Source organism: Callorhinchus milii, unplaced genomic scaffold, assembly GCF_018977255.1.
Source record: "Callorhinchus milii isolate IMCB2004 unplaced genomic scaffold, IMCB_Cmil_1.0 Scaffold32, whole genome shotgun sequence".
Lineage (NCBI taxonomy): Eukaryota > Metazoa > Chordata > Chondrichthyes > Chimaeriformes > Callorhinchidae > Callorhinchus > Callorhinchus milii.
The window spans coordinates 1,858,367-1,875,016 of record NW_024704773.1 but is presented as its reverse complement, the minus strand read 5'-3'; the positions used below and the strand labels follow the sequence as shown (position 1 = coordinate 1,875,016).

The window sequence follows — 16,650 nt, the reverse complement described above, 5'->3', positions numbered from 1 at the left end:
ACTCGAGCAATACTGCAGCTAGTGAGGTTTGTGAAAAAAAAGACATTGCCCAATTTCACCTATTGGATGACAGATTTATCTGTTGTACGTGAAGTATAAGATTCATACACTGAACAAGTTAGCCCAGATTTAAGGTATGTGTTATACAGGAAACTACTGCAGATAGAGAATTAAATTGAGTATATTGTTGAACTGCAGAACCACCTGTACACTAAAATAATAAATGATTCCAAAAATAGTCTATTTTGAAATATTGTGTGAATTTTTCAAATTACAATTTTTTTGGTAATAGACCATTAAGGTAACATTACATGTGTTTTTAACTGCAAAAAATATTTCCGTACGTGTTTGAATTTTGCATACGTATAACACGCTTACCCATACATTCATGAAGGATGTTCTATATTAATTGAAAGTAACATTGTGAATAATTGATACTCTGATATATGTTGTACAGTTAGAGCTCTGAGAAATGTTGTTAATTTCATAATGGTGTTCTCACAATTCCTTGTAGGATTGTATGCTGCTGCATATGCGGTTGTTCAGTGAACTGGATAAAACATTGTACAGCAGAATGCAGTGGAAGTCAGCGGTATATTGATTGCATTGAGTAAAGCCAAGAGGGTAAGCTGGGTAAGAAGGAAATAGAGTGGAAAAAATGTATTCTAATTAGAATTCATTTGAAACAACCAGGCAGCATGTACAAGGAAATCGCTGTAGGGTAAGGAGATACACTTGATCAGGTTGAAAATAACCACTTGTCCTAATTACACTCTGTCTGACCTAGATGGAAGGGAAATAGGTCAGATGGCAGATAACCTCATAGAATTGTTCAATTTCTATATTTACAGCAGGCCAAGCTGCTCTCCCAATAACCTGTTCTTTATTGTGTACATACTACTCAAGTACTATGGATAAAATTTGTTTAATAAAATCTTGGGTTGAATGTAAAATTTGACCATAAAACAAATTCATATAATTTCAGAAACTTGTCTGTTGGTGCATTTTTTCAAAGTAAAGATGATCATACTATTAAACTTATGAATTAGGTCATCTGAGTGAGCAGCATTAAAAATCTACCTACTGTACTTCTAAGTTTGGATTGTATTTCACTGAAGTGCACCGATGCTTGTGTACACCACTTTTAAAAAACCAAGTCTGCATTGAAATCATTTACCATGATGGCAAAGCACATTCTTCTGGAAACTGCTTTGCTAGTAAAACCATTCACACCACAGCAGTATAAGTATAGACAAGTTTAGATACATTGATTTGTTTTCTGCTGAAGAAAGATACTAGCATGGGTGGCAGAACAATTAGCTTACAAAAGGAATTTGGTAAATTCTTAGAAATTGAAATGATCTGGGATTATCAGAGATAATGTATTGAAGGAGTCTTTTGGAAATGGGGTGGGTGAACCAATCATGTACTCTTACCTGAAACTATTACTATATAGAAATAGCTCTTAATTGTTCTTAGGGAGTACATTGAACAAACCCTATACTTTTTAATGTTATTTAAGAACTGAACTGTAAAAATGCTTACGTTGCTTATGTGCATAGCTTTCTTAAGTTCTTGGTAAAAGAAAAATGCAAATACTGTTTCCTTCTTCAAATAATTTTACCGCTGGAAGCAGAATAGTGGGGCACACGATTGCTTCTCTGTCTCTTCTTGCTTAAGTCATTGGCAGAAATCCAACCCATTGTCAGCAGAAATTTTATGGGTGAATGATGTGCATTTGCATTTATGGAATATTGTAGTTCCTATTTCCCCAAACCAGCAAGTAAGAAGTCTTAATTCTGATTTTTGAAATGTATTTTTGGTCATTGAATTTACAACATTTCTGCAGCACTAATCGTTCTCCTCTTTCTCTCATTTGCTTACCAGTTTTCTTTTCTTTACTGTCCTCAAGGCCTAATTTTTCCTGGGGTATGCTTTTATGGCTGCCCTCTCTTACATTGCCCAAGTGATCTAAGATTGTGAGCTAAGATTGTGTTGTTAGCAGATGATTTAGGAATGTGTGAGCCTGGTTCTCTCCTCACTTAATATCTACATTTGTGCCATTTCTAACAGGGGGTCACTGGATAATGATGAGGCTCATAAACCTTGGCTTGTTTCTTCCCTCTCCGAAGCCAGAGGCGTTAAGACTAGTTATAGAGTTTTGATTTCTGCCTTGCCTTAGGCCATCTAGCTCAGTGCAGAGTGGGAATCAAACCTATGACGTTCTGGTTTGTATAACTAAGAGCTAATGCTGAGTGTTGCCTATACCTATTAGGACAATGAAAGAGCTCTTTAAACAAACATGATTTTTTGTGAGTATTTGTCACTTAAAGCATTTTGCATTCCAGCTTTATTGATTTCATAGCGCTGTTTCCATATCATAGAATGGGAACAGAAAATAAAATTGTATGACAACAGACTGTTAGTACATTTTGGCATGCACTATCACAAAAGTCTTATCCAACTGTTTATTCTGTCAGCTGTGCCTGACCTCTTTAAAACATAAATAACATGATTGGGAATTAATACGTCTAAAGTACTGTAATTAGACACCAGGTAACAGGTTACAAGACTGCAATTTAATCAAGATGTTCAAATGAGATTATAAACACCAAGAGTGAAGGCAAAATGGTTCGAACATCATTTAAACCTGGAGATTGGATAATGGTCTTTCCCACCCTCCTAAATATTTTTTATTTTATCAGCTGCTTTTGCTGTTCGAATTTCAGTAGTTTATACTTATTTAATGTAAACTCACAATAGTATATTAACAATCATAAAATGCCTTCAAGTCTTACCTCATTGTCATCTTTATTTCACTTCCACTTGTATCTAATTTGTGTTGTGTGCTCACTGTTAAAAGTGAAGGAAAGTGTAAAACTAGCTTTAAAATAAATATTCAGCATGTTTGACAAAAGCAAATTCATCATAATCTGATGTAGTGCCTTTCACATTGGCAGGACGTCCCAAAGTACTTCACAGGATTTAATGTAAAGTATAGTGACTGTGTATTTTGTAGCTGAACGTGACAACCAATTTGTTCATAGCAATGTCCCACAAACAGCCATGAAATGAATGAACAATTTTATCCGGGGAATTATTAGCAAGGATGCTGTGGGAATCTCCATTTTTTTGAATGGTGCCATGGATCTTTAATGTCTGCCTGAACAGGCAAACAGGACCTTCGGATTATCATCTCATTTGAAAGACGACACCTCCACCAATGCAGCACACCCCCAGCATTTGAGTTAGAATTTGAGTTCAAAGTCCAGAATGTGGGGCATCAACCCACAAACTTCTGACTCAGAAGTGAGAATGCTTACAACTGAGCCAGGCTGACACCATTCATCGTTATCACTGTTAATGAGTGCAATGTCATAAATTATTGCATCTTATATTCACAGTTGATAACTTCATCAGAACTGCTTGACTGTGTTGTGATCTATTAGGATATATTTTGCCCTGTATATAATTAGGATGACACATCAAACTTAAACTGACAATAATTCATAATATATAAGCATATTTTAAAATGACAAAGTAAAACTGTCCCATGATGCTAATTATTACCAAAGGCTGTCTTATGGAAAGAAAAATAGTATTTTTAATTACTGTTGTTGGACATGCAAATATATGAAGTTCAAGCATTTCTGCAGTGGAGGGCAAGTAGGAAAATTAACAGATTCAGATGATCTGAATCACTGTTTCATATCTCTCAGTGGGTCATTAAAAGTAATTGATGAGCCCAGCAAGCTTCTCAACTTTTTGGCTATGTTATGACACAAAGAATTTGGGGGAAGAGAACACAAGGATAAAATTATGAAGGAAGCAAAATAATAAAAGGTGCTACCTTAGTTGCAGTTCTACCCATGAATGTAGATGAATAAAGGGAGGATTTCCACCACCTATTATGATTTATAAGGTTAATGGAGCGACTTGCTTTTGGATTGAAGTCTTGGAGTTTTTGAAACCATAATGAACAGATATTGTTGGCAAGATCAATCGACTGGTTGAAAATGGTGACAGCATTATGTAAGAGAGTAAGGTGAAAGTGAAAAAGGGCTCAAGTGCTTCATTATTCCAAGAAGCCTTTATAGCAATGCTCAGAGCCAAGAATGTGGATATACCCCATACCAGTGACCAGAAATTTCTGCTTTACAATTTCCTACTCAAAATGTTTGTGAAAAAACAAACACTCTCGCTCTACAAAACACAACAAAGGGGAAACTCAGTGATTTAGTGTGCCATGTTATTATTTCCTGGAATGGCAGGACATCTGGTAATTTCTAACCTTCATTGTGCTGTTGGGAAGGTGTCAAGTCTCCTGAGGGGAGGAAAATAAAATTGACAGGTGGGCTGTTATCACATGCTTCCTGGCAGCTAGCTCTAAAGTTTCATGAGAAGGGGAGCACATCATTTATCTATCTGCTCTCTCGACTTGTGATTGTCACAGGGAAACAAGAGGAAATTCATATTCTTACAACATTTTTGTGTCCTAATTTAAAAATAAAATACTATGCGTTGGTGATGTTTCAGGCTTTTAGCCACCAGGTTAATTTAATGTGTCACCATCAATATGAACACCTTTTATGTTGCCAATAAAATATATTTGTAGAGGAAATTCATGTTTGTCGCAGACTTTTTTTAATCAGGATAATAATACATGCATTTCGTCGTCATCTCAGAATATATTGTGTGTATCACGTCATTGAGATGTCTCAAAGCACTTCACAGAATATAATGTAAAGTGTGTATTGACTGTAAAACTTGTGGGTGAAATGTGGTAGCACAACAGCATCCAATAAACAGCCATAAAGTGAAGGACGAATTTTATCTGGGTAAATGTTAATTAGGATGTAGTGAGAAACTTCTCTTTTTGAGTCGGAATGTCCTCGTGACGTGAAAGATGCTACTTAAATGCAATTTAAAAGCAGACGAGACCTTGGTTTAACGTCTCATTAAATGGAAAGCACAATGCAGTGCGCCACCAGCATTGCATTGGAATATCAACCTAGATCTGGATGGTGCAACCTTTTGGCTGCTGAGGGCCGAATGCTGGATTTGAGAAATGTCCACGGCATAAGCAATATTTTTGTGTTTCTCTTCCAGAAACAAAACCCATAAGAAGTAATCATATAGAAATTCTATGTTTTAAATTGCATGACTGTATTACTTAATTTCACTATATTTAGTTACAATGCAAACTTTACATTGGCAGTGTAAAAATTCGTACAAATTTTGACACAATAATACAACCAGCGACGATGTATCTGCCTGACGCTGCTGTTTTTCCCACTGTGTCAGACCAAGCCTGGGATCCGACACAGTGTGACTGTTCGCATGCTGGATGAAATCATCCCCTGGGCCACCAGTTGGACCACTCTGGCCTAGACTATGATCTCAAAGTTTTGACATAGGGCTTGAACCTACAACAACAACTTGCATCTATATAGCGTCCTTCACACCAGATAGTGTCCCCACAACCTTCTGACTCCAAGGTAAGAGTGTATCTTCACTGAACCAGATTAATGTATAAGGATGAGTTACAAGGACCAACTAAACAGGAATTCAACTTTAGATGAGCTCAAAGAAGTAGCAGTGAAACATAAGATGGTGTTTTGAAATGAAATGAATTGGTGGATAAGATTAAAAGTGTTGGTTTAAAGAGACGTAAAGAAAAAATAACATAATTAAAGGGGTGAAACTCATCATCAAGGTGGCCTTTTAAAAAAACAAAACTTCAGCAAATTGATTAATTTAGGCATTCGATTATTTTCTTTAGTTTGAGTTGAAATAAAGAGGATGGTAACTTAGAGAATTTCCTGATCACCAGTGTGAAGGAGTTGAGATAATACTTTGTTATTGTAGCTCATAAAACTTTAGCTTTACTTTAGTGTTACTGTAGTTATTTGTTGCTTGAGTTCCTCATATTGATGCTCTCAGAAACTCCAAGCTGTTCCTCACATAATGTTGTTATCGATATACACGGAAACGAAAAATGTTTTCAATAAGTGAACGATATTGTGGTGGTGATATCAAAGTTGAACCTGATTCTTTTCATCTAACTTACGGGAAAAAAAATGAAAATGTTAAAATTGGAAAAATTAACACGTGGGGGAAATGTTTTTTACTTGAGTACAGTAGTTATAAATTATCCAGTAACCTTTTGTCAGTAATTCCAGTGAAATCATTATGGGCGCTGGCTAAGTGTCATTGTGTAAATGTAAGACAGGTGTGGGAAGTTTGCTGACTTATCCAGGAATTGTTAATGTTTCATTGGCTGTGACTGGCAGTCATTTAGATTTGTGTTGCAATTTTCTTTCTTTTTGTTGAGACCTTTCAGCAAGGCTTCCTGTTTTTGTAACATTATGATTAACAGCCCGTTCAGTTTAAAACAATCTTTGGCAGTGAAGACATTGTCTAGAATTAAAACAATATAGAGTATGAAAATTTACACAGTCGTTAAAAAAGAAACAATGCTGTAAATGGTGTTTTACTATGTATTAACTCATAGAATGCTTGGCAGGTCCAGGTGCTCTGGCCTGACCATTTGTTTCAAGATTTTATCTGTATACTATGGTACTGTAGCTAGCACAAATGCTACCAAAGTAAAGCTACTCTGACGTTAGATACATCATATTCCTGTATTTCAACAATATTAAAGTATTAAAACAAACACTTAATTTTAAAAAATGTAACACTCCTCATGTTGACATTGAGACCCCATTCTCCATTGTTTTCTACTATTTACATTTTAGCTGAATTGATTTATTCCAACCCTTTTTCCTCCTTTTGTAAAAAAAATCTTCAGACTACATTGACCAATTTTCTTTTGCCTGTCTCCCACTTTGTTAATTTCTCTATTGGCATTGTAACAATATGGGGAAAAAAAGACTTTCAGAATGTGCTCACTCTAGTCTTGCAACCTCCGTCAGAGGTAAGACAAATGAACAACTTGACAACAACAAAAAAATTAAATTTTTACAGCGCCTTTCATGTTGGGAGGACGTCCCAAGGTGCTGGAAAGTCAGTGTTTCGGACCCGAGCTGGGGGTCTGGGTCGGGGAGGGGGGGAAGCAGGGTGATTGAAAGCACGGTCGAAGACGAATAAGACCGGCCACTATGGATGGCAGCTATTTTTTCCTGCTTTGATGTGGGGAGCTGAGCTGAGTTATAATGAAGATACCCACTTGATTGAGATATTAAATGACTGCATTGCTGACCAACTTTCAGAGAAAGAAAATTGGAGGAGAAAAAGTGTATTATTGTGGACAGCAACAAAATAATAAAATGACGACACATTTTGCAAATGTAATCCTTGCATTTGCTTTAACAGCAACAACAACTTGCATTTACAGTATATAGCGGCCTTCACGCCGAATGGCGTCTCAGAGTGTTTTACTACCTATAACATAAGAACCTAAGAATTAGGAGCAGGAGTAGGCCATTCAGGCCCTCGAACCTGCCCCGCCATTTGATAAGATCATGGCTGATCTTCAGACCTAACTCTAATTACCTGCCCTATCCCCATATCCCCTAATTCCTCTATTTTTTAAAAATCTATCAGTCTCAGCCTTGAAGATGTTCAAGGACTGAGCATCTACAACCTTCTGGGGTAGTGAATTTAAATGCAAATGACCTCTGAGTGACGAAATGTTTCCTCAACTCTGTTCTAAAACTGACCCTTAATTTTAAGACTGTGACCCCTGGTTATAAATTCTCCTACCAGGGCAAACAGACCCTCAGTGTCTACTTTATCCAGCCCTTTAAGAATCTTATATGTTTCAATAAGATCTCCCCTAATTCTTCTGTACTCTAGAGAATATAGCCCTAGTTTATTCAGTCTATCATAGGTCAGTCCCCTCATCCCAGGAATTAACCCAGTGAATCTACGCTGCACCCCCTCTAGGGCAAGTATGTCCTTTTTTAAATAAGGAGACCAAAACTGCACACAATTTTCTAGGTGCAGTCTCACCAAGGCCCTATACAGTTGCAGCAAGACTTCCCTACTCTTGTACGCTAACCCCTTTGCAATGAACGCTAACATGCCGTTCGCCTTCTTAGTTGCTTGCTGCACCTGCAAACTAACTTTTTGAGACTGGTGTACAAGGACACCCAAATCCCTCTGAACACTAACACTATCTAATCTCTCCCTCTCTAGAAAATAATCTGTTTTTCTATTTTTGCTACCTAGGTGAATAACTTCACACTTCTCCACATTAAATTCCATCTGCCACCTACTCGCCCACTCCCCGAACCTATCTATATCCCGTTGCAATCTTTTTGCATCATCCTCAGAGCTTACTCTCCCACCTAGTTTAGTGTTATCCGCAAATTTAGATGCGTTACATTCAATGTCCTCGTCTAGATCATTGATGTAAATTGTAAATAGCTGAGGCCCAAGCACTGATCCTTGTGGCACTCCACTACAACAACAACAAGATTTCATTTATAAAGCGCCTTTCACGTTGGGAGGACGTCCCAAGGCGCTGGACAGTTGGGTTGGGACCCAAGCAGGGGGGAAATGGTCAGGGTGAGGGGAGGGAGCGAGGAGGGGGTAGAGAATCGAGAGGGGAGCTGAAGGAACGGTCAAAGAGAAAGGTCTTGAGACCGGCCTTGAAGGAGGAAAGGGAGGAAGCAAGGCCAAGGCACTGGGGGATGGAGTTCCAGAGCCTCTGGGCTGAGAGGCTGAAGGCCCGGCCACCGATGGTAGGGCGGTTGGGGCGGGGGATGTGGAGCAGACCGGAGCCAGAGGAACGGAGGGTATGGGCAGGTACGTAGGGGGATAGTAGGTCGGAGAAGTAGGAGGGTGCAAGGCCGTGAATGGCCTTCTAGGTGAGGATGACGAGCCAGTGGAGGTGAGCGAGGGTGGGAGTGATGTGGTCCTGGTGCGGGACAGTACACGAGCTGCAGAGTTCTGAATGACCTGCAGCTTGTGGAGGGAGTTGCCGGGAAGGCCGGCGAGGAGAGAGTTCCCATAGTCCAGCCTTGAGGTGATAAAGTTGTGGACCAGTGTTTCAGCAGCGTGAGGGGTGAGGTAGTGCCGTAGTCTGGAGGTGATGGAAGGCGGTGCCAGTTGTGGTGCGGATATGAGGAAGAAAGGGCAGCTCAGGGTTGAACAGAACCCCGAGGTTCCTGATTGGCTTTGAGAGGTGGAGAGTGCAGCCTTGGATGCTGATGCTGTCAGCGCCTGAGGTGCGGAGGCGCTGACGTGAGCCAATCAGGAGGGCCTCGGTTTTGCGCACGTTGAGCTGAAGAAAGTTGTGGAGTTGAGGGTAGAGGAGGAAAGGTAGAGTTGGGTGTCATCCGCATACATGTGGAAGTTAACCCCATGTCTGCGGATGATGTCACCAAGGGGGAGCATATAAAGGGTGAAGAGGAGGGGACCGAGGACAGAGCCCTGAGGGACACTGCACAAGACAGTGCGGGGGCTGGAGGAAAAGCCGTTTGTAGAAACAAAATGAAGACGGTGGGAGAGGTAGGAGCTAAACCACTCAAGGACAGAGCCTTGAAGGTTGAGGTGGGAGGACAAGCGGTGGAGGAGGATAGCGTGGTCGACCGTATCGAATGCGGCCGATAGGACGGGGAGGCAGAGGGAGCCCTGGTCGCAGATGGTCAAGATGTCAATTGTGACCTTGACCAGGGCGGTTTCTGTACTATGGGCAGCACGGAAACCCGACTGAAGGGGTTCGAATAATGAATGGGTGGAGAGGAAAGAGCGCAGCTGGGAGGCGACAACTCTTTCAAGGACCTTGGACAGGAAGGGGAGGTTGGAGATGGGCCGGTAGCTTGATAGCTGCGACGCATCAAGGGAGGGTTTTTTCAAAGTGGGAGTGATGGTGGCAGTTTTTAGGGGAAAGGGAACAGAGCCAGAGGAGAGGGACAGGTTGATGATGTCTGTGAGAAGTGGCGCAAGGAGGTGGAGCCGGAAGATAAGGAGTGGAGTGGGGATCGGGTCAAGGGAGCAGGTGGTGGGTTTCAGGGACAGGATAAGGTTGGTGACAGAGGGTGGGGAAACGGGTTCAAAGGGGAGGATGGGTAGGAGTCGGAGTGTGGCTGGATTCCCTTGATTTTGGATTCAAGGAAATCCAGCATCTCCTCGCAGTGAAGGTTGGAGGAGATGATCTGCGCCGGGTGGTGGGGGGGACGGAGGAGTCGGGATGGGGTAGTGAACAGAAGCCTGGGGTTGTTCTTTGCCTCCAGGATTATCCTGAAGTAGAAGGACGATTTGGCAGAGGCTAGAGTGGAGCGGTAGATTTTGAGGAGGTCCAGCCAGATTTGTCACATCCTGCCAATTTGAGAATGACCCGTTTATTCCTACTCTCTGTTTTCTACCCATTAGCCACTCTTCAATCCATGCTAATATGTTCCCATTAATCCCATGGGCCTTAACCTTGTGCCTTTTGTGTGGCACTTTGTCAAATGCCTTTTTAAAATCTAAATATACTATCTACTGGTTCCCCCCTATCTAACCTGCTGGATACATCTTCAAAAAACCCTAAAGGGTTAGTTAAGCATGACTTCCCTTTTGTAAAGCCATGTTGACTCTGCCTAATCTTGTTATGGTCTTCCAGGAATCCCATAACAACATTGTTAATTAAGGACTCAAGAATTTTCCCTACCACTGATGTCGGACTAACTGATCTACAGTTCCCCATCTTTTCTCTCCCACCCTTCTTAAATAGTGGTGTTACGTTTGCAATCTTCCAATCAATGGGAACCGTTCCAGAATCCAGAGAATTTTGGAAGATCAAAGACAAACCACCACTATCTCAGTAGCCACCTCTTTTAAAATCCTATAATGTAGGCCATCAGGTCCAGGAGATTTATCAGTTTTAAGACCTGACAATTTACCTAAAACCATTTCTTTACTAATATTAATTCCCCCAATTTACTCGCTAACATTGTCTACTTGGTTCCCCTCTATTCTTGGTAGGTTAACATTGAAATGAATGTCTCAATTCACAGGTATTTGCTGTTGAGTGATGGTCAATTTCAATTTCTAACTGCTGTTATCAGCTTTCCTTTCAGCATATTACAGCTGTCTTGTTTTCAACAGGGATAAAAGTCCAAAAGGAATAAACAAAATGCTGGTCTGGTAATCAATAGTAGATCAATCTATCTGAAAGAGAAAGATAGGTTAATATTTTGGGCATGACTCTTCATTCCAACTGTGTTCTACACTCCGATTTTCTTTCAGATTTGCCAGATTTGCATTATTCTTATAAAATTTATTTTTTGTTTGTGCATGTGTGTGCTGAGGAGGAAATTGTTGGAAAAGGTGGCTAATGTTCAACATGTGTTTTGTTACATATATTATTAACAGATTTCATCTTTTAGTATCCATTATCAGAAACAATTTATTTTTAAAAGTGATCATAAGCAGTTCCAAGATTTCAGTCAGTACTGATGTGGTTGAATATATTTTTTGCAGGTGCTGATCTGAAGGAGAGAGCAAAGATGCATCCAAGCGAAGTTGGGCCTTTTGTTTCCAAAGCAAGAAATTTAATAAACGAGCTAGGTAAGTAGTAAAGTATGATGACTGATTCACCCATGAACTAAAGTACGTTACATGGTTTATGAACATATATATTCACATGGCAGGTCTGACTTTTATTCATAATTTAAAACAAGCTTGAAGCAACGACCAACTGTTTTCAGAGTATATGTTCATGGCAATCAATATTGGGATTCTAATTTACGATGTTTGGAAACCTTGGTTTTTACATTAATTCTGACTTCTATTTCGTGAATAATGAATTACGACAAATCCAAAGTTGGAAATGTTTGAAGAAAAACCTCCCCCTTCCCGTTCCTCTCTCTGTTCTTTGAGCATTTATATAAAATGTATTGAGTTTCTTTAACAACTGGCCAAAGGGCAAACGGTTATTTGTATCTTCTCATGAAGCATGAGGTCAGATAAATATCATCTGGTTTTTATTTGTTTTAAAATTGGTGTTCATAAGAAAACCTCAAAATGTTATAAAGAGCGTCTTTAGCGTCTTAAGACACCAAAGGTGTGGAATAGCACACTGAACGTGTACTTTCAAGAGAACTGTGTTTGAGTCCAACCCAGGCGGCTGAAAAGATGTGAAGTGAAATGAGTGAGGATATAGACTCAACCCATTTCCCATGGGGGTACAGGTGCGCAGCATAAAATTGCCCACAATTTGTCACCAAAATAGTGCAACTGGATAAATTCACATTGACACAGTGAGGGACACTCTTCTGAGATCAGTTTATGGCATGTGGTTGGGGAGATTAGGAGATTTATTGTATGTCTGATCATGCTATACTAGCCTGCAATCCTTGCTTCATGCATTATGGAAAAGTTAATTTGGAAAATTTGCATGTGATTACTGGAAAATGTTATAAGTAGAATATATTTATTAAAAATCATGATCTACAGAAATGGAATCTTTACATTTTACATTAAGGCCTTTGGTAAGTATTTGTTACTGATGAATGTTCCTTAAAGATTTTAAAAACTATTAACATGTATTTCAAAGAAAGTTCTTTTTAAAACAAAAGGAGAACATATTGTATGCACTTGATGACATGTTGACCGTTGTCTGGTAAGAGAGTTGTCTCACATGATACTTTTTAATCACTAATGACCGCAGACCAATAAATCATTAATGAAACTGCCATTGAACTCATTATTTAACCATAACGGAGTGCTTTTTATACTTCAATGGTCATTGATTTTTCACAGCCGTAATACACTTTTAAAAAATACACTGGAAATGACGATGTGATGTAGCAAAGCTTGCTTAATATTAGAAGAAAAGCTTGTAGCATTGCTAAGTTAATAACTCATAGGGGCTAAGTTTTCTTATGATCCAGTGGGTCTTGATAAGATCCCTATGATCCAGGCAAAGATTTCACCCCCAATTCAGGTTTTAAAAAAAGCCTTACTGGGACTTCTGTAACTTCTGCCCTTCAGTCCTGTCACTGAAACAGGAGGTAGCCTTATGTTGGATTTTGAACTTGTTGTCTAGGCTGATACTCGGATGCAGTTGGTCAATCATTTCATGGCTATTTTGTGGAACATCGCTGTATGCAAATCAGCTGCTGCATTCAACAACAAGATTACATCACTTACAAAATACAGTCACTACACCTCACAGTGTATTCTACTGAGTGCTTTGCGACATCCTCGTGATGTGAATTGTGCTATGTCAAATGTAAGGATTATTATTTTTTCTTTAATGTGAATACTTTGAACAGGAAATATACCCCCTGACCTAGATGCTTCCTCTTTGCTCTCACCATTTTTTTCTCTCCTGCTTTTCCTAAAGCACTTATATAATTGTACTGTTCCATGAACATCAGTCAAAGTCCATTATTACACCCAAGTGTAATATTATTTCTCATTATTTCTGAATGAGCCTTGAAGGTGATTATTAATAGGCAATTTGAAAAGGATGGTGGTGCAACCAAGTCTGCTTCTGTCCTCACCTGCCATCCACATACATGCACCTGATCAAGGCTCCCTGCATAGATATTGTGCAAGAATCCAAATCAGTTTCCCTTTCCAATCCTAGACATTGAAGCCAGTTATAGCATTGTACTACTTCCTTGGTTGAGATTAGCAAATCAGAGGTTGAACATAGGAACTTCCACTGAATGACTAACCTACTTACTGCATAAACTGGGCAAGACATTAGAAGAACTTGCTTTTCCTTCTTTAAGTTTATGTTCATTCCTATCCTTAAAGATGGCCCAAGGTTAAGAGTCTTAAGGGACTTGAGGCTTTGACTCCTTATATGTAATGTAAATATCCCCAGTAGAAATATACTGTAATCATAACATAACATCTCAATCCCTAGTTCAAGAAGGGGATGGAAAACACATATTAAATGTCCTCTTATTCATGATATACATGATTTATGTTAGATATTAAATCTAAAATTAGATGTTGTGTCAACCTAGTGTGGTGATTGCACTCTTCTCTCTTGAAAAGAAGGTTGTGGGTTCAATCCCCAATTCGAGTCTTGGAATCACGTAATCTAAGATGATACTCCAATGCAATGTTGGGGGTGTGATGCATTGTCGGAGGTGCAGCCCTCTGGATGAGACGTTAAATCGAGGACCCATTTGCCTGTTCAGGTGGACATTAAAGATCTAATGGCATGATTCGAAAAAAGAAGGAGGTTTATTCTGGTGTCCTGGCCAACAAATCCCCTAAAATAAAATTGGTCACTACCTCGATGGCTTTTTGTGGGACATTGCTGTGTGCAAACCGGCTTTTGCGTTTCGCCCACAAACTACACAGTCAATTCACTTCACAGTATATTGTGTGAAGTGCTTTGAGTCGTTGGGGTGATATGATAAGGTGCTGTTTCAAATGCAAGGATTATTACTAATGTGACTTAATTGATTTGTACATATAATTTTCTTAAAGCGTATAGGAAGTGATCAGGAGATTAGAATTAGATTTGGTTACTCATGGGAAAAAAATTCCAGTGCAAACTTAATGGGCTAATTTGGCCTGTTCTGTGCTGCAGCATTCTGTTATTCTATCCTTAGATTATAAGGCCCTATGTTCTCAATCCCTAGTTCAGGAAGAGGATGGCAAACAGCACTTGGTCAGAACTGCAAAAGAGATTTTGAAATGGATACAATATTATAGCAATTAGTTTCTCTCAGAAGGCATCATTGGTTTAATCCATCAAAGCCAACTGAGTATATCTGAGTACTTCTGGATTGGCTCCCAGCACCAGGCAAAATGTCCAAATCACACAACTGCTGTGGTGGTATTCATACACAGACTTGCAGCTAATGTCATCTTGTTCTTCCCTTTCTGGCTTTCAAACCAATGTGCTGAGTATTCATCAGGCTGCCAGGAGGAGCTTTTTTTATAGAATCTTAGGCAATTTATTAAGTGTCCCCAACCCACCATCCCCATCACCATGAGCTATGTGGTCAAAAAAGTACTTAAAGAACAAAAAACATCAAGCATGAACCACAAAAAACTCTTCAGCAGAGTATGTCCAATTTGACCTTCCACAATTTCTACCCAGTTTATTAAACTCCAGAGGGAAGATCTTGCAAAGATTCTGCCTGACCCCAAAGGTAATTGAGCAGAACTGTAAAATATCTATCCTCTTTATAACTAACGTTATTCATCCTTAACTGGTTGCTTTCTATGACATAAGATTTCTGTAACCCCAGTAATTTAGGAACTATGGTATTCCATAAAGTATTTTAAACATCCTTAGCTGTATTTGCTTTATTGTCCTTCAGTCTTTTTTCTTTAACAGATATTATCCATCTCTTTAAAGAAGTTATTGAACAAGCTTAGATTCATATGTGAATTGTTCTGTATGTGTGTGTGGGGGGTGGAGGATGCAATTTTTCTTGATCATTTCCACTTTTAGTCTTTCTTCAGTTTAAATTGAAGATATTCCTCTCAGTTAAGTGGATGATGTTGGAGGTTACAACATTCTTCTTTCTTATCTAATACATAAGTTTGGTTGAAGTGCTTGAAATTGTTTTTTGCTGCCTGGTAGATTCTTAAGTGAAGTAAATTTACATAGTCTAAACACAGGTACACAGTATAACACTGTTCATATTTTGGTTTAGAATATGAGTCTAATGCGCTATCTAATAGGAAATGGAACAATCATCGAGAACAGTGGGAGAGGTGCTCTTACAAGGTTGCAGTTGAAGATAATTGTTGTGCAGAGGAGGGGAACCTTAATCACTATCAAGGTTACAGCTCACCTGAGCGCCTTGATGCTGATATTAGGACAGTGTCAAGCTCAGCTGTAATGTCACTCACAGTCAAATCTGTCGATACTCATTGGAGTTGAAAAAGCAGTGCTTTGCAACGGAACTCACTAATAGTGGCTTCTGGAGTTTCAGATTGGGGTTTTATGAGTCAGCTGAACAGTATTGCTGGTAACTGGCAAGATTCCCTATTACTGATTCTGAGTTGCTATGAAGCTGACAAACGAAAGATAGCCACTTTAGTGACTGTGGAAATGTACTGAAGCAGAGTCAGAAACGGCAGAAAATAGTTGAACTGAAAAGCTGATTAAATGCCACTTTTCAAGAAGTACATGACAGTAAATCCTGAAAGACACACTTTGTTTTGCTTTCTGGTGGCTTGGTCTAAAATACCACATGTAAATTGCATAATTTGTACTGCTGGTTGAAAAGTTTTGACATTCCTCTAATTGAGTAGTTGTTGATGCCTCCTTCCAGACTAATACAACATTTTCTGTATATTATTGAGCACTTGATTTGAAAGACTTGTTGCAAACGCCATATAAGAGTTCCACCCACACAGCATAGATTTCTTTCAAAACTGAGGGTGAAATGTCAGTATCTTTTAAGTGATTTTTCCCCCTGCAGTGTCTACATTCTGTGTAGTAAGTGATAGGTTGTGAATATTATGCTGTAAATGCTTGAAAAGAAAGAAACTTCTTTTATATTTTTTAAGTGTTGCTATTCATTACAACAAACGCCTTCATTTCTTTGATGAAACTCTAATAGCACGCCTTGTTCCAGTGAAACTTTTAACTTAAGCACTAAGTCAACTCAACCCATTGGAAGTGCTTACTCATAAGAAAAGCAGTGCCTGAATGTGAAGCAGGTATAACACTTTACATGGGCTGTTTTGTGTAAAGGTTTCATGACAAGA

The 16,650-nt window shown here is 39.2% G+C and overlaps 1 protein-coding gene across 1 annotated transcript in view; it reads left to right on the top strand.

Moving 5' to 3' along the window:
* auh (AU RNA binding protein/enoyl-CoA hydratase) overlaps positions 1-16,650 on the top strand; it is a 135,756-nt gene that overhangs the window by 27,870 nt on the left and 91,236 nt on the right. The window contains exon 4 of the mRNA XM_007900031.2: positions 11,434-11,520. Within this exon, the coding sequence (XP_007898222.2) occupies positions 11,434-11,520 (87 nt within the window). The remainder of the gene's footprint in view (positions 1-11,433; positions 11,521-16,650) is intronic.